The 14,615-nt window shown below is 46.6% G+C and overlaps 2 protein-coding genes across 8 annotated transcripts in view; one reads left to right on the top strand and one right to left on the bottom strand.

Annotated features, from left to right (window-relative positions):
• Positions 1-926, top strand: part of GON4L (gon-4 like) — a 46,359-nt gene extending 45,433 nt beyond the window's left edge. For all 6 annotated transcript variants that reach the window (XM_088660151.1, XM_088660152.1, XM_088660153.1 and 3 more), the window contains one exon: positions 362-926. In XM_088660151.1, coding sequence (XP_088516277.1) covers positions 362-520 — 159 coding nt within the window. In that variant the 3' untranslated portion in view covers positions 521-926. The remainder of the gene's footprint in view (positions 1-361) is intronic.
• Positions 927-968: 42 nt separating this feature from the next.
• On the bottom strand, positions 969-13,258 carry MSTO1 (misato mitochondrial distribution and morphology regulator 1). Of its 2 annotated transcripts, none has more exons than XM_035098911.3 (14): positions 12,765-13,258; positions 11,606-11,741; positions 10,165-10,234; positions 9,070-9,145; positions 8,628-8,676; positions 7,943-8,084; positions 7,683-7,800; positions 6,607-6,738; positions 4,317-4,469; positions 3,866-3,997; positions 2,836-3,020; positions 2,558-2,662; positions 2,347-2,462; positions 969-1,304 (listed from the first exon to the last, which is right to left on the bottom strand). In XM_035098911.3, exons 1-14 carry the CDS (start codon positions 12,843-12,845, stop codon positions 1,069-1,071), a joined length of 1,731 nt encoding a protein of 576 aa, XP_034954802.1. In that variant the 5' UTR covers positions 12,846-13,258; the 3' UTR covers positions 969-1,068. The 2 variants fall into 2 exon arrangements, with proteins under 2 accessions (XP_034954802.1, XP_088516284.1); XM_088660158.1 differs by having other exon boundaries at positions 2,277-2,462; positions 12,765-13,255.
• Between the last annotated feature and the right edge of the window lie 1,357 nt (positions 13,259-14,615).

The following is a 14,615-nucleotide window of genomic DNA, read 5'->3' on the forward strand; positions in this document are numbered from 1 at the left end:
AAGCTGCTCTGCAAATTGTGTGCTGTGGCCTTTAAAAATCTGCACTGAATGACAGGATGAAATGCAGTTTACAGATAAGGACACTTTCAAAGAAGAAAGTTTAACTGAGCTGGGAGAGCCCTGTGTTTCAATCTTAGCTGGACAGTTGGCAATATTCAGAGATCCCTCTTTGCCCATGGCGAATTGTTGGCGGCACATTATCCTGTATTTGAATACAGGGTTTATTTTACAAGCCAGGAAATACAGATTTCTTGTTTGGTGGTGGATTTAGGGTAGAAGGTATCAGTTGTCAGACTAGGTTTGGGGGCAATTTGCTTGTCTCACCTTCTCTCCCTCCATTACAACCCTGTTCTGCTCTTAGGTAGCCCATCGGTTCAGGGAACTGATGACTTTATTTCACACGGCTTGTGATGTCAGCTCAGAGGACGAAGAAGATGGAATGAGCACCAGCAACACTGACCAGCTTTCTGACAAGGACCCAATCCTCTCTGAGGAAGAGCAGGAGGAGCAAGGCTTTTGAAAGCGTGAGCCAGTACTACTACTGAAGAGGAATGGAGATGGTTTGCATTTGGCTCCTGAGGACTCCATCTGACACCCCACCCCCACCCCCCGCATCAAGCTTGAAGTCACTTTGAAAGATTCCCCCTTCCCTAAAAAAAAGGGGGGGTCCTGCGGTGTGTTGGAAGTCATGTAGGCTGCACTCATTCTTGGATAATGGCTGGTGTAAATATTTTAAATAGTAGGAAAAATATGTACATTCTCTCTTTGTGCTGCTTCTGAGTGAATATTTATTGTGGCAGTTGTATTTTAAGGAATAAAAAGTCATTCCTGTTGTAGGAGATGAAGAGCACCTTCTGATCTCTGTGCACAGAATCTGTCAGGTTGCTGCAGGCCTGAAGGTCAGGCAGATGACTTAAAAAAAACACCTTTAGCTTAACAGCTTTAGTAGCACAAGACATGATGCATAATGGAGGAGACTGTATGCGGGGATTTATTGTTTTGATAAAGGTGTGCAAGGGCTAGTAGATGTTTTCCTGTTCAAAGGCACTGCAGAAAATACACACCCACTCAGTCCATTTCATCCTCTGAATCTGCTGCTGAGCCCCCGCTCTCTTTGTAACAGTGGGACAGTGTCCTCAGCTCCTCCAGAGCTTCCTCAAAGTCATCCATTTCAATTCCTACTGAGAAAAAGCTTGCCCACCGCCGGACGTCAACTTGACGCAGCTCTTCATAGAAACTGCCAAGGGTTTTACGCAGGATAGCCAAGGACTGGAGGGCTCCAAAGACAGGGATACTTTCAACAGCTGTGTAGGAGAGAATGAAAGGATTTGAGAAAACCCATTCCAACTGCAGCAGTGGCAGAACACCTTTGTCTACTGCCCCCGTAGCCTTGTCAATGGCCTAACATAACCCATCTTCCAAATGAGGCTGGTGCCCACCCAGCCCCTGGTTGAAACTCTTGCCTTGTCCTAGTGCAAAAGGGAGGGAGAGATAATACCAGCCAGCCTTGCTTCACTGGGACAGTGCTGGCCTATTGAGAATCAATGTTTCTACAACACAGTGGTGGGAAAGTGACGGAAAACATCAAACGGGAAGTACTTGGCGAGTCGTTGAATTAGCTTTTTGCCAAACTTTCTGGACATATGCAAGCCTTTCCCAGCCTCATGCCTTCCAGACTCTAATGCTAAGGGGTGAGGGGAGCTGTCGTCCAACACATGGTCACACTCATGTCCTATGCCCATGCCCCAACCAATCAGGAATCGATCACACATTAAAAGCACAGGGGTATAAAGAAGAGTTGAATAACTTGTCGGGCTCTAACCCCTATCAGCCCCAGGCAGTAGGGCAAATGGTCAAGGATGAGGGGAGCTGCAGTTCAGCAACTGGAAGGCCACAGGCTCGTGAGCCCTGACCTATGTACACCAACTGGCAGTGATGGGCCATGGTCCCTTTTTAAACTGGAACTGCTGGGAATTGAAAGTGGGAGCCACTATCTGTAAAATACTTCTACTGAATTGGGAGGAGAGGACGAATACTTAGGCCCCTACCCATCACCCGGGAACTTCCACAGTGCAGCCCTAACCCAGTTTATGTAGAAGTAAGTCTTTCTAAGTATAGCGGAGCTGACTTCTGCAGTAAGTGGGGTTAGGGGTGCAGCCACAGTAAAAGTGCCAAGATAGTTTCAAGTGGGTTTCTAACATGTTACCTCACAGAACTCCACATTCCCACTTTTCCTTACCCCTCACCACAAAAGTTATAATGGGCCAAACACAAACCTGAGACTTCACCTTCTCAGCTGAGTGACCTCCTGCTTCTACTGCATTATCCAGAGCCCAGGCTTCTTACCTGCTGAAGGGCTTGAAGGCTTCTCCAAGAGGAATCCATGGTTGTTGAGGAGAGGAGAGAAGTACTGGGGGTAGGGAGCCAGCAGCTTGCAAGGGTCTCGAAGTAAGTGTGATGTGCTGCACCACAAGCACAAAACAAGCATTAGGGACAGAAGCCCGGTCACCACCTTTCCTATACCCCCCCCCCCACCTTTCCTCTTAGTTTTACTAACCTCAAGGTTCTGGGGGAGACGGTGTACAAGTAGCGGGCCAGCACCTCCTGTCCTGTCTCACACATGTGGAGGACAGACTTCGGCTCAGTGCCTGAAGGGGAATTGCTGCAAGAGACGCAAGTGGGGAATGGGTCAAGGCCCCAGGGATGTGTATGTGTGTTCCTACTAAAGTCATCTGCGTAGCTCTGCCTTCAGAAACAGTGAGAGGAGTAACCCTCTCTAGGCCCACTCCCCTGCCACCATTGAAGGAAGAACCCCCACCCACCCAAACCTCTTACCTGACTTGGTGCTCCTTGTTGATTCCTCTCAGCACAACAGACTGAGCGAAACAGTGGCTCTCTCTTTGCTCGCCGCATGAAGACAGTGGGCTCCAGGGCATGGCAGGCTGCTGGTTGCACAAAGCATCGGGAAGGGACTGCTCCTGTGCCACAGGAAATGGTACAGCTGCTACTGCAGCTGCCACCTGGAGGAGGAGGAGGAGGAGGAGGCATATAGTGATCACCAGCAGATGTAGGGCTAGAAGGGACTGACTTCTCCAAAGCCCTGACAGGTTACCCCAAAGTGCTGTGTACCAGAACAAGTAAAAATGCCGGAACCAACCAGGGTGCACCACAAGAGTGGGACTCCAGCAAGTGGGCCGGATGATGCTTGGAAGGGAAAGAAAAACCCAACTTGGAGAAAATTGTGAGTTTTAAAGGCCATTAAGCCACAGTTTGAGGGGGGGGGGAAATAAACTGGTTTCATTGCCTTCAGTGCACTGACTGGTCAAAATTGGGGCCTAATTATGAAGCCAAACTGATCTGGTAGATTTCTCCAAAAGGAAGATCTGATGGGGGTGAAATTTCATTCCTGCCAGTATCTGATGGCCCACGGGGGGAGGATTCTCTTGCCAAATATGCCACTATTAATGCATTTAAACTCCTATTTTAAAAGACTCATAGCTCAGTGCCAGAGCATCTGCTTTGCATGCAGATGGTGCCAGGTTTCATCCCTGGTGTCTCCAGGTAGGTCTGGAGAAAGACTCCCTGCCTGAAACCCTGGAGTGCTGCTGCCAGTCAGGGTCGACAACACTGAGTGAGCTAGAAAATCCAATAGTCCAAATTGGTATAAGCTATAAAAGCTAATCCAGACAAACTAGCGCTGGGGCGTTTAAGGCACTTAGTAACTGAGTGTACATTCCTGGTCCTGATGGAAGCTGTTCTCATTTTACACTCTGAACATTAGAAATCCTGCAACTTCCAACTTTGTTTTTGAGAGATTGAAGGGTTGGCTAGGGAAATGGCAGGAGTTCAAAGAGAATCACAGTACCTTCCGCCCAGAGAAATTCAGGGTCTCAGCAAGTTGTGACATGGAGATGGCTGATGTCTGGAGCCGGTAGGGAGCAGTGACCGTGTCCAGGGCTGTAGCGAGGATGGCACTCGTGTGATAGTCCAGTGCTGCCTGCAGAGGGTTATAAAATCAAGGCACAGTCATATCAAGGAACATCTACTCCCCGAAGTTCATATTTCTGCTCCCAACAGATGCTATTTGAGTCTAGTGCACTGTGCGTTGCAGAAGGAAAATTCTGGTGGCTGAAATTCCAGTTTGATACTAAGGAAAAGAAGTTATGAGGATCCTTAGAAGCAGGGTCAGGGGAAATGAGGGAAGGTGATACAGGATGCACAAACTTCACACACAGCTCAAAGGAGTTCTTATTCCTCCATCCTCCATGTGTGTGCGCATGCATATCCAGAAGGTGGCCACCTGCAGGAATACTGACCTCATAGTGCACATATGGGAGTGTGACGGGGGGCGCTGGTCTGAGCCCCAGGCTTCCACATAGTGACAAGGGGCAGAAGAGTGAACTGTGGCTGGAAAGACGGACCATCGCCAAGACTGTGTTCATGAGCCTGTAAAAATTCCTTTGTGGAATCTGCAAGGTGGTAGAAAAGCAGTCACATCAGAAGGGTAGTGTTGCACAAAAACTCACAGTGTGTACTTAGAGCAAGTGGGAACAGTGAGCTTGTCTTTATGCAATTTCTTTTTTGGGGGGTGGGGACATTGAGATTATTTATTTTCAACAGGACAAATTACAGAACATGGGACAGGCAGGCCAACAAAACAGTTCAGAAGGTGCAGGATTGAGAAGGGAGAAACAGTTTGCAATTTGGGATTGGGAAGTGAGACAAAGAGAGCCCATTCTAATGAAAGTTTGGTCTGGGTGCAAGTGCAGGTATTTCCAGACTAAAGGTAAAGGTAAAGGGACCCCTGACCATTAGGTCCAGTCGTGACCAACTCTGGGGTTGCACGCTCATCTCGCATTATTGGCCGAGGGAGCCGGCGTATAGTTTCCAGGTCATGTGGCCAGCATGACAAAGCCACTTCTGGCGAACCAGAGCAGCACACGGAAATGCCGTTTACCTTCCCGCTGGAGTGGTATCTATTTATCTACTTGCATTTTGATGTGCTTTCGAACTGCTAGCTTGGCAGGAGCTGGGACCGAGCAACGGGAGCTCACCACGCCACAGGGATTCGAACCGCTGACCTTCTGATCGGCAAGCCCTAGGCTCAGTGGTTTAACCCACAGAGCCACCTGGGTCCCTCGATTTCCAGACTATGTGCTAACTCTATATGTTTCACGCTTCTAAAGGATTTGTTTCTGCATTCATCAAATGGGGTTGCATCCGATGTCATTCAGAATACATCCATTGAAATTAATGGGCATTACTAATTTAGGGCCATTAGTTTCAATAGGTCTACTCGGAGAACAAATTAGTAGGCTATAACCCATAGTGAATTAGGAAATAAGAGTCCTAAGGTGACCACTTATGCAGCTCTCTCTCCTGCCTTCAAAGATCTAGTAAGTAGATCTTTGAGTAACTAATTAACTTTTACCTAAATAATGAACTGACTACACAATCTCGATGAAGAGCTAATGGATTAATCTAAGATCTTTCTAGACATCAACTAATTATGAATTCTGCTTTTTGTCAAAACTAAGTTACTTAATTATCATTTCCTTTCATCCTGTTTCTGATGTTTTAACTAAGTTCTTCAATAAATATTTTTGAACTGTTTCCCCACTAGATGCATTGATGTGTGTACTGAATCACATGAAAAGGAAAATCAAATCTATATATTGGTCTTGGGGTATTGTACTTTATAATGATGGATAGAATCTTCTATGCTAGACCATGGAAAAATGCCCATAAGCCAAACTAAAAGTGATTTGATCAGGAAACTTTGGGGGAAATTCAGTATGATAAAGCTAAGAGCATTACTGAAAGTTAAGGAGAGGAACATGGAGATGGTGAATAAATGGAATTTAGTATCCCAATATGTTAAGCAGGAATGAGAGATATCAGGAAGAGGGATAGTTTATATGATTTCATATAGCTTTACTGTGAGAGGAGTATAATATTAACTAGCTAATAAATGCTTAGGATGATCCCTGAAATGTATTTAATCATATTTATTATATTCTGTTATAATCAATTATATTCAATCAGATCTGATTATATATCTGATTTAGTCCGGTGTAAGTACAGTGCTGGATTGTTTGCTTCTGTCGACAGGTGTCTTTTGTACAGGTACTTACTCTAACGAGCTGGGATTACAGGTAAAACCTCTCCCTTAAATCAGGTGCTTCTAATCTCAGTCCGTTACATACAGTGAAGATACCAGGTAGCCTGACATCTGGCTGGTTGATAGGGGATCAAATACTCATTTTAATGCACATCAATCTCTGACTTTTGTCTTATGGGTTTCTGGGGTTTTTCCTGTTGTTATTCTGTCTCTCACAGCTACAATAAACCTACCATTAAAATTATGGACTAGTCATTTCTCTGTCAGAGGGCATATGGGCAAATTTAGCAGGGGATCAAATACTTTCCCCCCTCACTGTATATGTCCACCTAAATTTATCTTCCCAGCTTAAGCCCAGCCCTCCATCCTCTACACAACACTGGTTCTCAGTGATATTTCTGAACTGCTTTCATTCCCAACCAATAACACTTTTCAGGAGGGGTGGGAAGAGCAAAGAGTTTGCCTTGGGGGGGGGGCATACTTACAGCTGCCTTAAGCACTGGCGTCAGCCCCCATGTCAGGACTCCCTTCCCTGCATACTCATCCTGAAGCAGCTCCGTGACCTTTGACCCAACCCCTGAAAATCCGTTGTGGAGGTCACAGAGAACCTGGAATCCCTGTGCAGGGAGGGAAATGTGTAGATAGGTTGTGATCAGAGGCCGGAATTCGGGTGACCTGACAACTCAAGAGTTGGTGCCTGCACACTGCTGCAAGCCCAGGCTGTGCCACATCTAATCTCAGCTGCTTCACAGCCTTCCCCATGCTGAAGGGACAAATGCCCCAGGAGCCTGGGTGCTGCTGAGATGCGGCATGTTAAACCTGGGTGGTGCCACATCCTGGCCAAGTCCTCAGGGAGTAGCGCAGACACAGCTTGCCTGAGAATTAAGCAGTGCCATTGAAATGGGCTGCTCCATTGCTTTTCCAGTGAGCTTGCCTCATCCCAGGGGTGGAAGGCAGGCTGGTGAGCTGGAGCAGGAGACAAAGAGAGTAGACAAAGGGAACTCTGCTCCAAACTGACCAGCACTCCTCAGTGCTGAATAGCAGGATGCACCAGAGGTTTCTGGCACAGCCTCTCATCTAAGCACCAGATGTTTCAGCCTTCAGGCCTCTCTCCCAGGCTGGTGTGAGGGGGCGGGAAAGGGAGAGAAGGGGATGAGCAGCGATGTCATGGCCGAGGGCCTGAGCAGCTTCTTCAGGAGGATCTGCTCCCCCTGCCCCGGGTCAAGTTCCAAGGAGGTAACTGTTATTTGCCAAGTTACCCAATATCTAAAATGCAATAACCACCTGCAAAACCCTGGAAACTGGGCCACTGTGCAGCCTCTATGGCACAGCTGTGGAAACCATGGCCTTCCAAATGCTGGACTCCAACTCCCATCAGCCCCCACCCAGAAAGGGATGATGGAAGTTGTAGTCCAGCAACAGAAGGCCACAGATTATCCACCCCTGCTCTGGGACTAGACATCAGGGCCTGCTCTACTGCTGTTTCTCAAACGAGCTGGACCTCACCCCATGGCACCACCCACCCTTCTGGGCAGAACAAAAGACTATAGCAAATGCTCACCTGCAAGTAGTCACATTCTTCCACATAGAAGTGGAGCCTGTCTTCGAGCTCCTCAAGGTATGTGCCCTCTTGTAGCAGCTTCTCCCCTTGTCCAAAAGTCTCCAGCCGGCTAGAATCCCTGAAAGAAAAGTGGCAGCATTGTTCCAAAGGCGCCTTCCGGAGGAGGGCAGACAATATTCTAGCAGGGACTGCAAGCTAGCCAGCATCTCCTGGCCCGCCCAGGGAAAAGGTAGCCCAGAATACTGAGAAACATTCCTTACCCATCGTGATTGTACTGGTGGATGGTTACTATGCTACGAGGGTGCAGGTGTGTGCGGAGGAAATCCGACCAGAAGCATGTCGTGCTCTCCAAGCAAGGCATCGTTGAAGTCTCATCCTGCTTCTCACGGAGTGGAGGTCTGCCTGGAAGCAGAATGGTTATCACCACCATCTATTAATTTATATACTGCTTATGTGGCAAAATGGCTTCAGAACACAGGCATCAGCTGGGTGGAAATGGCTCCATTAATATACAAGCCTGCTCACCAGTGGCAAGTGCTTCTCTGTTATCAGGTGAGCACACCAGCACTTCTAGAAGAAGTTCTGCCCATGGAGGAGAAACCTCTCTTTTCTTTAACCCCAACCCCCTCCATGGAGAAAAAGAATGACAATTTATTTCACTTACAGTACTATTCAGGCTTTTGTAGGCGGCGGTAATAGTCTAGGCGTGGCTTACTGCAGTAGTCCAGCAAAAGGGATTAACACCCCTTCATAACCTATGTTTTCTGCAGTTGCCAGAGTCACTCAGGGCAACCACAAATAATGGATTTGGCTAGCAAATGAAGCCAAAACTTGGAATACCTTGTGAACGGATTAGAAGCGGTCCTGAAAATACCCTTTGAAAACATATCTGCCCATTCTACCCCTACAGGAAGCCATGCATGCAGAGCACACACACATCTTTACCACCAGGAAGGGTCCTTGGAGCAAAACTGCCATTGGGTAGTCTGTTATCCTGAAAAGAGAGAAAGACATTCTGACCTGAGGCTGTGATTTAGCCATAAAGGAATCAAGAGATCCATATAGCTGCTGGTAACTCAGGAGAAGTGAACCTGTAGCCCTCCAGATGCTGGTGGGCAGCTTACAAACCTGGAGCTTACTTATACAGCTGTCATTAGACTTCTCTGTGAATTGGTCTAACTCTTTTAAAACCATATAAGCTAGGGGCTATTTCCCCAGCGGCCCTTGGCATTTAACAGACAGTGGAAATACGAGTGTTAGCACCTAATTTCAAGAAGGATTGCCAGCAACACAGGAATTTCCACCAAGGCAAAAGCTCCAGGCTTAACAACACTGGTTCACGGGCAGAAAAGAAACAGTGAAGCGACAGGGGTAGAGGATATCTTACCTCCAGCCTGTGGAGGTCTGGCAGGAAAGGGTTCGCAGGAGATGGGTCTTCTTGGTGCGTCGTCAGATTTCCCTTCCTGAAAATTTGAGCCTTTTAACCACATTGTTCTGCACAAATTGCAGCAGAGATTGGAGGGGTGTATGTGGAGTGCATAATACTGCCCTCCCCTGCTGCCTTTAAAACACACAGGATCTAGAGTGCCACACCACTGCTGCCCCAAATCTAGCAACTGTAATTAGGCAGATTAAAACTTCCAAGACTTGGTGTCTGAGTTTGCTAGCTTTCTTCTTCCGTTCCCACCACTTTTTTTCTTTTCTGCCACAGCATCTAGTCATTATGCATGTGGGCAGGGAGAATGAGATTTTTTTATCTGTCTATGGTGCTTAGTAACGTTTTGGTTCTTCATACATGATGAATAACAAGATTTTATGTTAATTTTAACTTGTTGAATAATGTTTCCCTCAGAAACATTGGGTTTGTTAGTTTTTCTTTCCCATCAATATTGTAGAAAATGTCTCGATGTTCATGAAGTGTTGGGGAACATAGCGAACTATTGTGAAAATAATACCCTGCCCAGCCTGACATCTCCTAGCCTCCAAAATTGTAGTAGTAACCTGTCTACAACCATAGGGACTTGAAACATTTTTTAAAAGCTGAAATCAGAAACCATTTTGTATACTATACAATGCTCACCTCTGTGCATCAATAATGCATTGACAGCTGTTGTTAGGTTTTCCCTACAATCATTAGTAAGCCATCCTATAGATCTGATTTTCCTTACAATCATTAGTAAGGATCTGATTATGCTGTGCACAGGGTAGTTGCGCCCGCCCTGTGGAACGCCCTCCCATCAGATGTCAAAGAGAAAAACAACTACCAGACTTTTAGAAGACATCTGAAGGCAGCCCTGTTTAGGGAGGCTTTTAATGTTTAATAGATTACTGTATTTTATTTTTCTGTTGGAAGCCGCCCAGAGTGGCTGGGGAAACCCAGCCAGATGGGCGGGGTATAAATAAATTATTATTATTATTATTATTATTATTATTATTATTATTATTATTATACATGTTTTTTCAGGGGTGGGGAGGAACTCACCATGTCAAAGGGGTATTTGCTTTTGCATCTGCATACAGGCATCCCTCCTGCTTCAAAGAACTCAGGCTCCCTGCAGAGAAACAAAAAGCGCTGTCGCTGTGAAAGCTGCTTGCCAAGATAATAACCATGAACGCCAAGTATCCCAGATCAGAAGAGAGGCCACAGGAATTTCCTTTTACTTTATGCCAGGGGAGCTCTAAGGGCCAGCACTCAGCCTACATAATACATGCCATACAATACACACCATGGTACGCACCATAAATTTAAAGCAAAGGCTTTCCAACAAAAAAATCTTGCAAACTGTGGTTTCCCCCAGTACTGCGATTCTCAGCAACCTTACCTAACTAGTTATTTGGCAGGGGGAGTAATGTGCTTTGAGTGTATGGTATGTTATGCAGCCTAGGAAGGAAATGAGCTAGAACAGCAGTCCTCAATACCAGGTACTCTCTCTTGCAAAACTGGCAAGTCCCAGGGAGATTAGAAAACTTATACAGTGGGGACAGGTGTATAATTGCATTGTGTTTCCAGTACACCACTTAGAGGTGACTGTGTAGTGGTATACGCACACTATTTAAATATATAAATAAAGCCAGCCATCCTGATCAGTCACTAAACTTATCGGTCTTGTGGCTATCTATCGGAACCTAGCCTACCTCACAGGGTTGTTACAAGGATAAAAGGGGTGGGTACTGTATACACTGCCCCCTGATCTCCGTGCAGGAAGGGTGGGATAAAATAAATAAATAGCAGCAATAACAACAGCAACAAGTTGACAGAAGCTGAAATTGCCACTCGCTTGTCTGCTTTCCCCAAATGGCCTGGGCTGCTTCTCCTTGCTTATAGAAACCATTGGTTGTACCTGCCTTGTGAGGGACAGTCACAGGACCATCTGCTCTGGGAGCAACAATGTCAGCAAGATCTTGGCTGCAACGGGAGTGACAATCAGATGGCAGATTTTGGCTAGACCCTCAGAGGGCAAGGGCCCACCCTGAAAGGTTGGTAGTCTCTGGCATTTCCAGGAAGGCTGGGCTGCCAGGATATTTTTCAGAGGACTGCCAAGTCCTGTAGCTGTGTGGCTCACTTCCGCCCAAGCCGATTACGATAAGTAACCTGGAATGTCTTAAGAATTTGTGCCTGAGCTCATTTTCTTTTTCCTCTTCCCTCCCCACCCATTCTTTTCTTGTGTGACATGTCATTTATCTGTTGTAACCTTGAGGGCAGGACTATATTCTTTTATTGATTTGTAAGCCGCTTCACCAGAAGAGCAGGGTCTAAATGCTTTGAATAAAAGCAAATGTACGTACATCAAAGGAATGTGGCCTGTCTGTGTTTTCCTGCTTCCAACATGTGGCTTCCATGATGCAGAAAATGATATGAAGAAGAGGAGGGTTTGGGCTAAACTCTCCCAGAAACCATACTCCACACTTCTTCTATCACCCACCTTTGAGGTCCATGAGGATGAGGCGGGGTGTGTATGTCTCTCGCCCCTGGAAAGTTTTTCCCGCTCGGAAGAGGACATCATGGCAAATCCCTTCATCTGATTGTGCAGTTGCAGGATCCAAGCAGAACGAAGCTTCCTGGGAAGGGGGAACAAAATAATTTTAAAAATAATAATGAGAAAAGAGTTCTAAACCAGCAAGTACTCTATGGAGACCCCTTTGGTATATTTATTCCACTTATTTTGTAAGAGATGCTTCAAACTGGTGAAAGTAGAGGTGTAAGTCTCAGGCCCTCCAGATATGGCCCTCCAGATATTGTTGGACAACATCATTTGGGGCTTTTAATTTAGAGCAAAGGTAAGAGGAGACGTATACAATTCTGCATGACATGGAGAAAGTGGTTAGAGAAAAGCTTTCCTCCCTCTCCAAAATGCTTGGGGACAATGTTGGGAGACTCAGGACAGGCAAAAATGAGGTAGGTTAACCCCTTCCTATTTTATTCTTACAATAAGCTCAACAGAGAGAGAAACCAGTCCCAAACTTTTATTTTACTCACAACAACCATGTGAGGTAGGCTTCCCCCAAACCTCCTTTTCTTTTGCTCATGCAACTATCCTGTGGCATAGCCTAACCACAAACCTCCTATTTGGGATGTGTTGTACCTATGAGGTCACTTTGCCCCACACTGGCCCACTAGACCTTTCTGCTGGCGGAACCGAAACTGCCACAGAGTCACACAATACCCTCCCCACATTTGTAAGATGGCGGCGCTTCCCCATTGAACTCCTTGCCTATTGAGATCAAGCAGGTGTCTTCGAGCAGGACTAAGAAAAAATAAATCCTGTTGAGACAGGCCTAGCAGGTGTTAAAAAGCTGAGGTGATTTTAACCTGTTTTAGTATTTTAATTTTGTATGCAGTAGAGTTGTGATCTTTTTCTTGATTTTATCGTTTTATCGCTTGGAGATGGCTTTTCTTTTTCTTTTTTTACGGTCAAGCGGTGTATAAATTTTGTGAAATAAACAAATATTTCCCCCCCTCACAGCAACTGCCCTAGAAGCTGCATAAACACGCTCGCCACGCCCCTTCCCCGCCTGCGTGCGCACAGCCTGCCCAATCACAGGCTTCCCTCACATCAGCACCTCCCCCCCCTCTGGTATTACCTGAAGCCCCCACCAATGGGCTCCGACGCTCCCCGCGTAGTGGCCCAACTGGAGCGTCACCACCTCGCGGGCCCCCGACATCCCCCAATTGCCAATGGGAGCGGAGGACACGCAGAGCGGCCGTTAGGGAGCAGCGGCCGGCAGATGGGAAAGTGCGCACGCGCCAGAGGCGGTTTACAAGCTGGCGGCGGCACCGCGGACGTTGCGCGCGTCTGTTCGGGGAACCCCACCCCTTCCGCTCTCCTATTGGCTCAGGCGGGCCACCCAATGCTTGGCGGCTTGCGGTCGGCGCGCGAGCGAGAAGGGTTCGTTGCGCCACCTTGTCTCTCCCCCATTGGCTTGGAGAACTAGGAAAGTGGGCGGAGCTGCATCGGGAGAGCCGCTCTAGGCATGCCTTCGCCTGCGCAGCACCAGAGGCGGTAGGAACGAAGAAATGGGACAGACGAGACTTTCGGCGAAAATTTGACAGCCGCCATATTCGCCACTTTTTCTATGGAGGCTTGGTGACGCCGCTCTACCGCTTAGCTGACATCTCTATGCTCCTCTAATACCGGTAGTTGACGAGGAACCAGTTTGGGGACAGCGCCACATAGATGCATTTTCACGCTGGAGATGCTCAGAGGCGCAAATGGTGACAGCACGATGGAAGCAATAAGAAAAGGAGGTTTTAAAAACTCTCATCCTAACGGAGCCTGCCACCCGCTGACCTCAATGACTGAGCTATTCCTCCATCTCTTTAGCTAATTTGCAGCTTGCGAAAGAGCAAATGAAAAGATATGGCACAAAAGGAAAACAAGGAGAGGAGGGAAGAGGAAAACATACAAAATGCAGGGACAAATTATTTTTATTTAGATTTACATACCACCATTTGCATAAGCCCCACAGCCAGACTGAATGGAAAAAATTCACAGAGAAGATCCAAAAAATGAGTTCTTTCAGCAGAGGCAATGGAGCAGCTTCTCATCTAGCTGTTGGTGCCCCCGCATGGAATGGCAGCTAAAATATGACTGTTGCAACAAGGGAGGGAGCCTATCCCTCAGCAAAGCAGATGGCATAGTCCAGCTTACCATCCTACCCTCTGTAGTAGCTGGTTGGAAAGACACTGTAATAGTGAGAACACTGGCCAACACAGCTGGTCTCCATTTTTACAGTACACCCCAAAAAACCCAGTGATGCCCCTCTTATTATTTCAGTCTCTACAATTTTACAGAGATAGGGCAAAATGTGATCATTTATACACCTGGAAAATGCTTTTTTGTTTTTTCTCTTTTGAGTTGGAGACCAGAAGAGCTCCTATTAGAAAACAACAGATATCCAGGATTTTTGGAACCTGTTGATTGGACAGCAAGGCAGACCAGAGTTCATGCTCTTTCTAACTCAGGTTGAAAAACAATGCTAAGTTATTTTCTAAAAAAATAGTTTCAATCTATTACCGCCATCCTTTGTCTTATGGGCCTGTGGCTCAGTGAGGTTCTTATTAGAGCCCTCAATGTAGCACACACCGTGGATAGTGCAGGTAAAAGATGGCAATGTTGGCTTGGATTTCCTGATCAAAAAAATAAAATCCCCTTCTAAAACACCCCACAGGTTGCAGCAAAGTTGAATCCAGGGCTGTATACACACCATATATTTAAAGCACATTCCCTCGCCCCAGTTGCCCTGGCAACTGCTGTTTACCCCTCATAAAGCTGTAATTCCCAGCACCCTGGGTTCTTTTTTTTGGGGGGGTGCTTTAAATTTACACAGCTTGGCTCAATGTCCTAGACACCCTCCCATCTCAATTTCAGCACTCAATTATATGCTGACTTAACACACGAGGCCACACTTCTAAAAGTATTAAAAATAAATGGA

The sequence above is a fragment of the Zootoca vivipara genome, chromosome 16 (assembly GCF_965207765.1).
Source record: "Zootoca vivipara chromosome 16, rZooViv2.hap1.1, whole genome shotgun sequence".
In the NCBI taxonomy this organism is placed as follows: domain Eukaryota; kingdom Metazoa; phylum Chordata; class Lepidosauria; order Squamata; family Lacertidae; genus Zootoca; species Zootoca vivipara.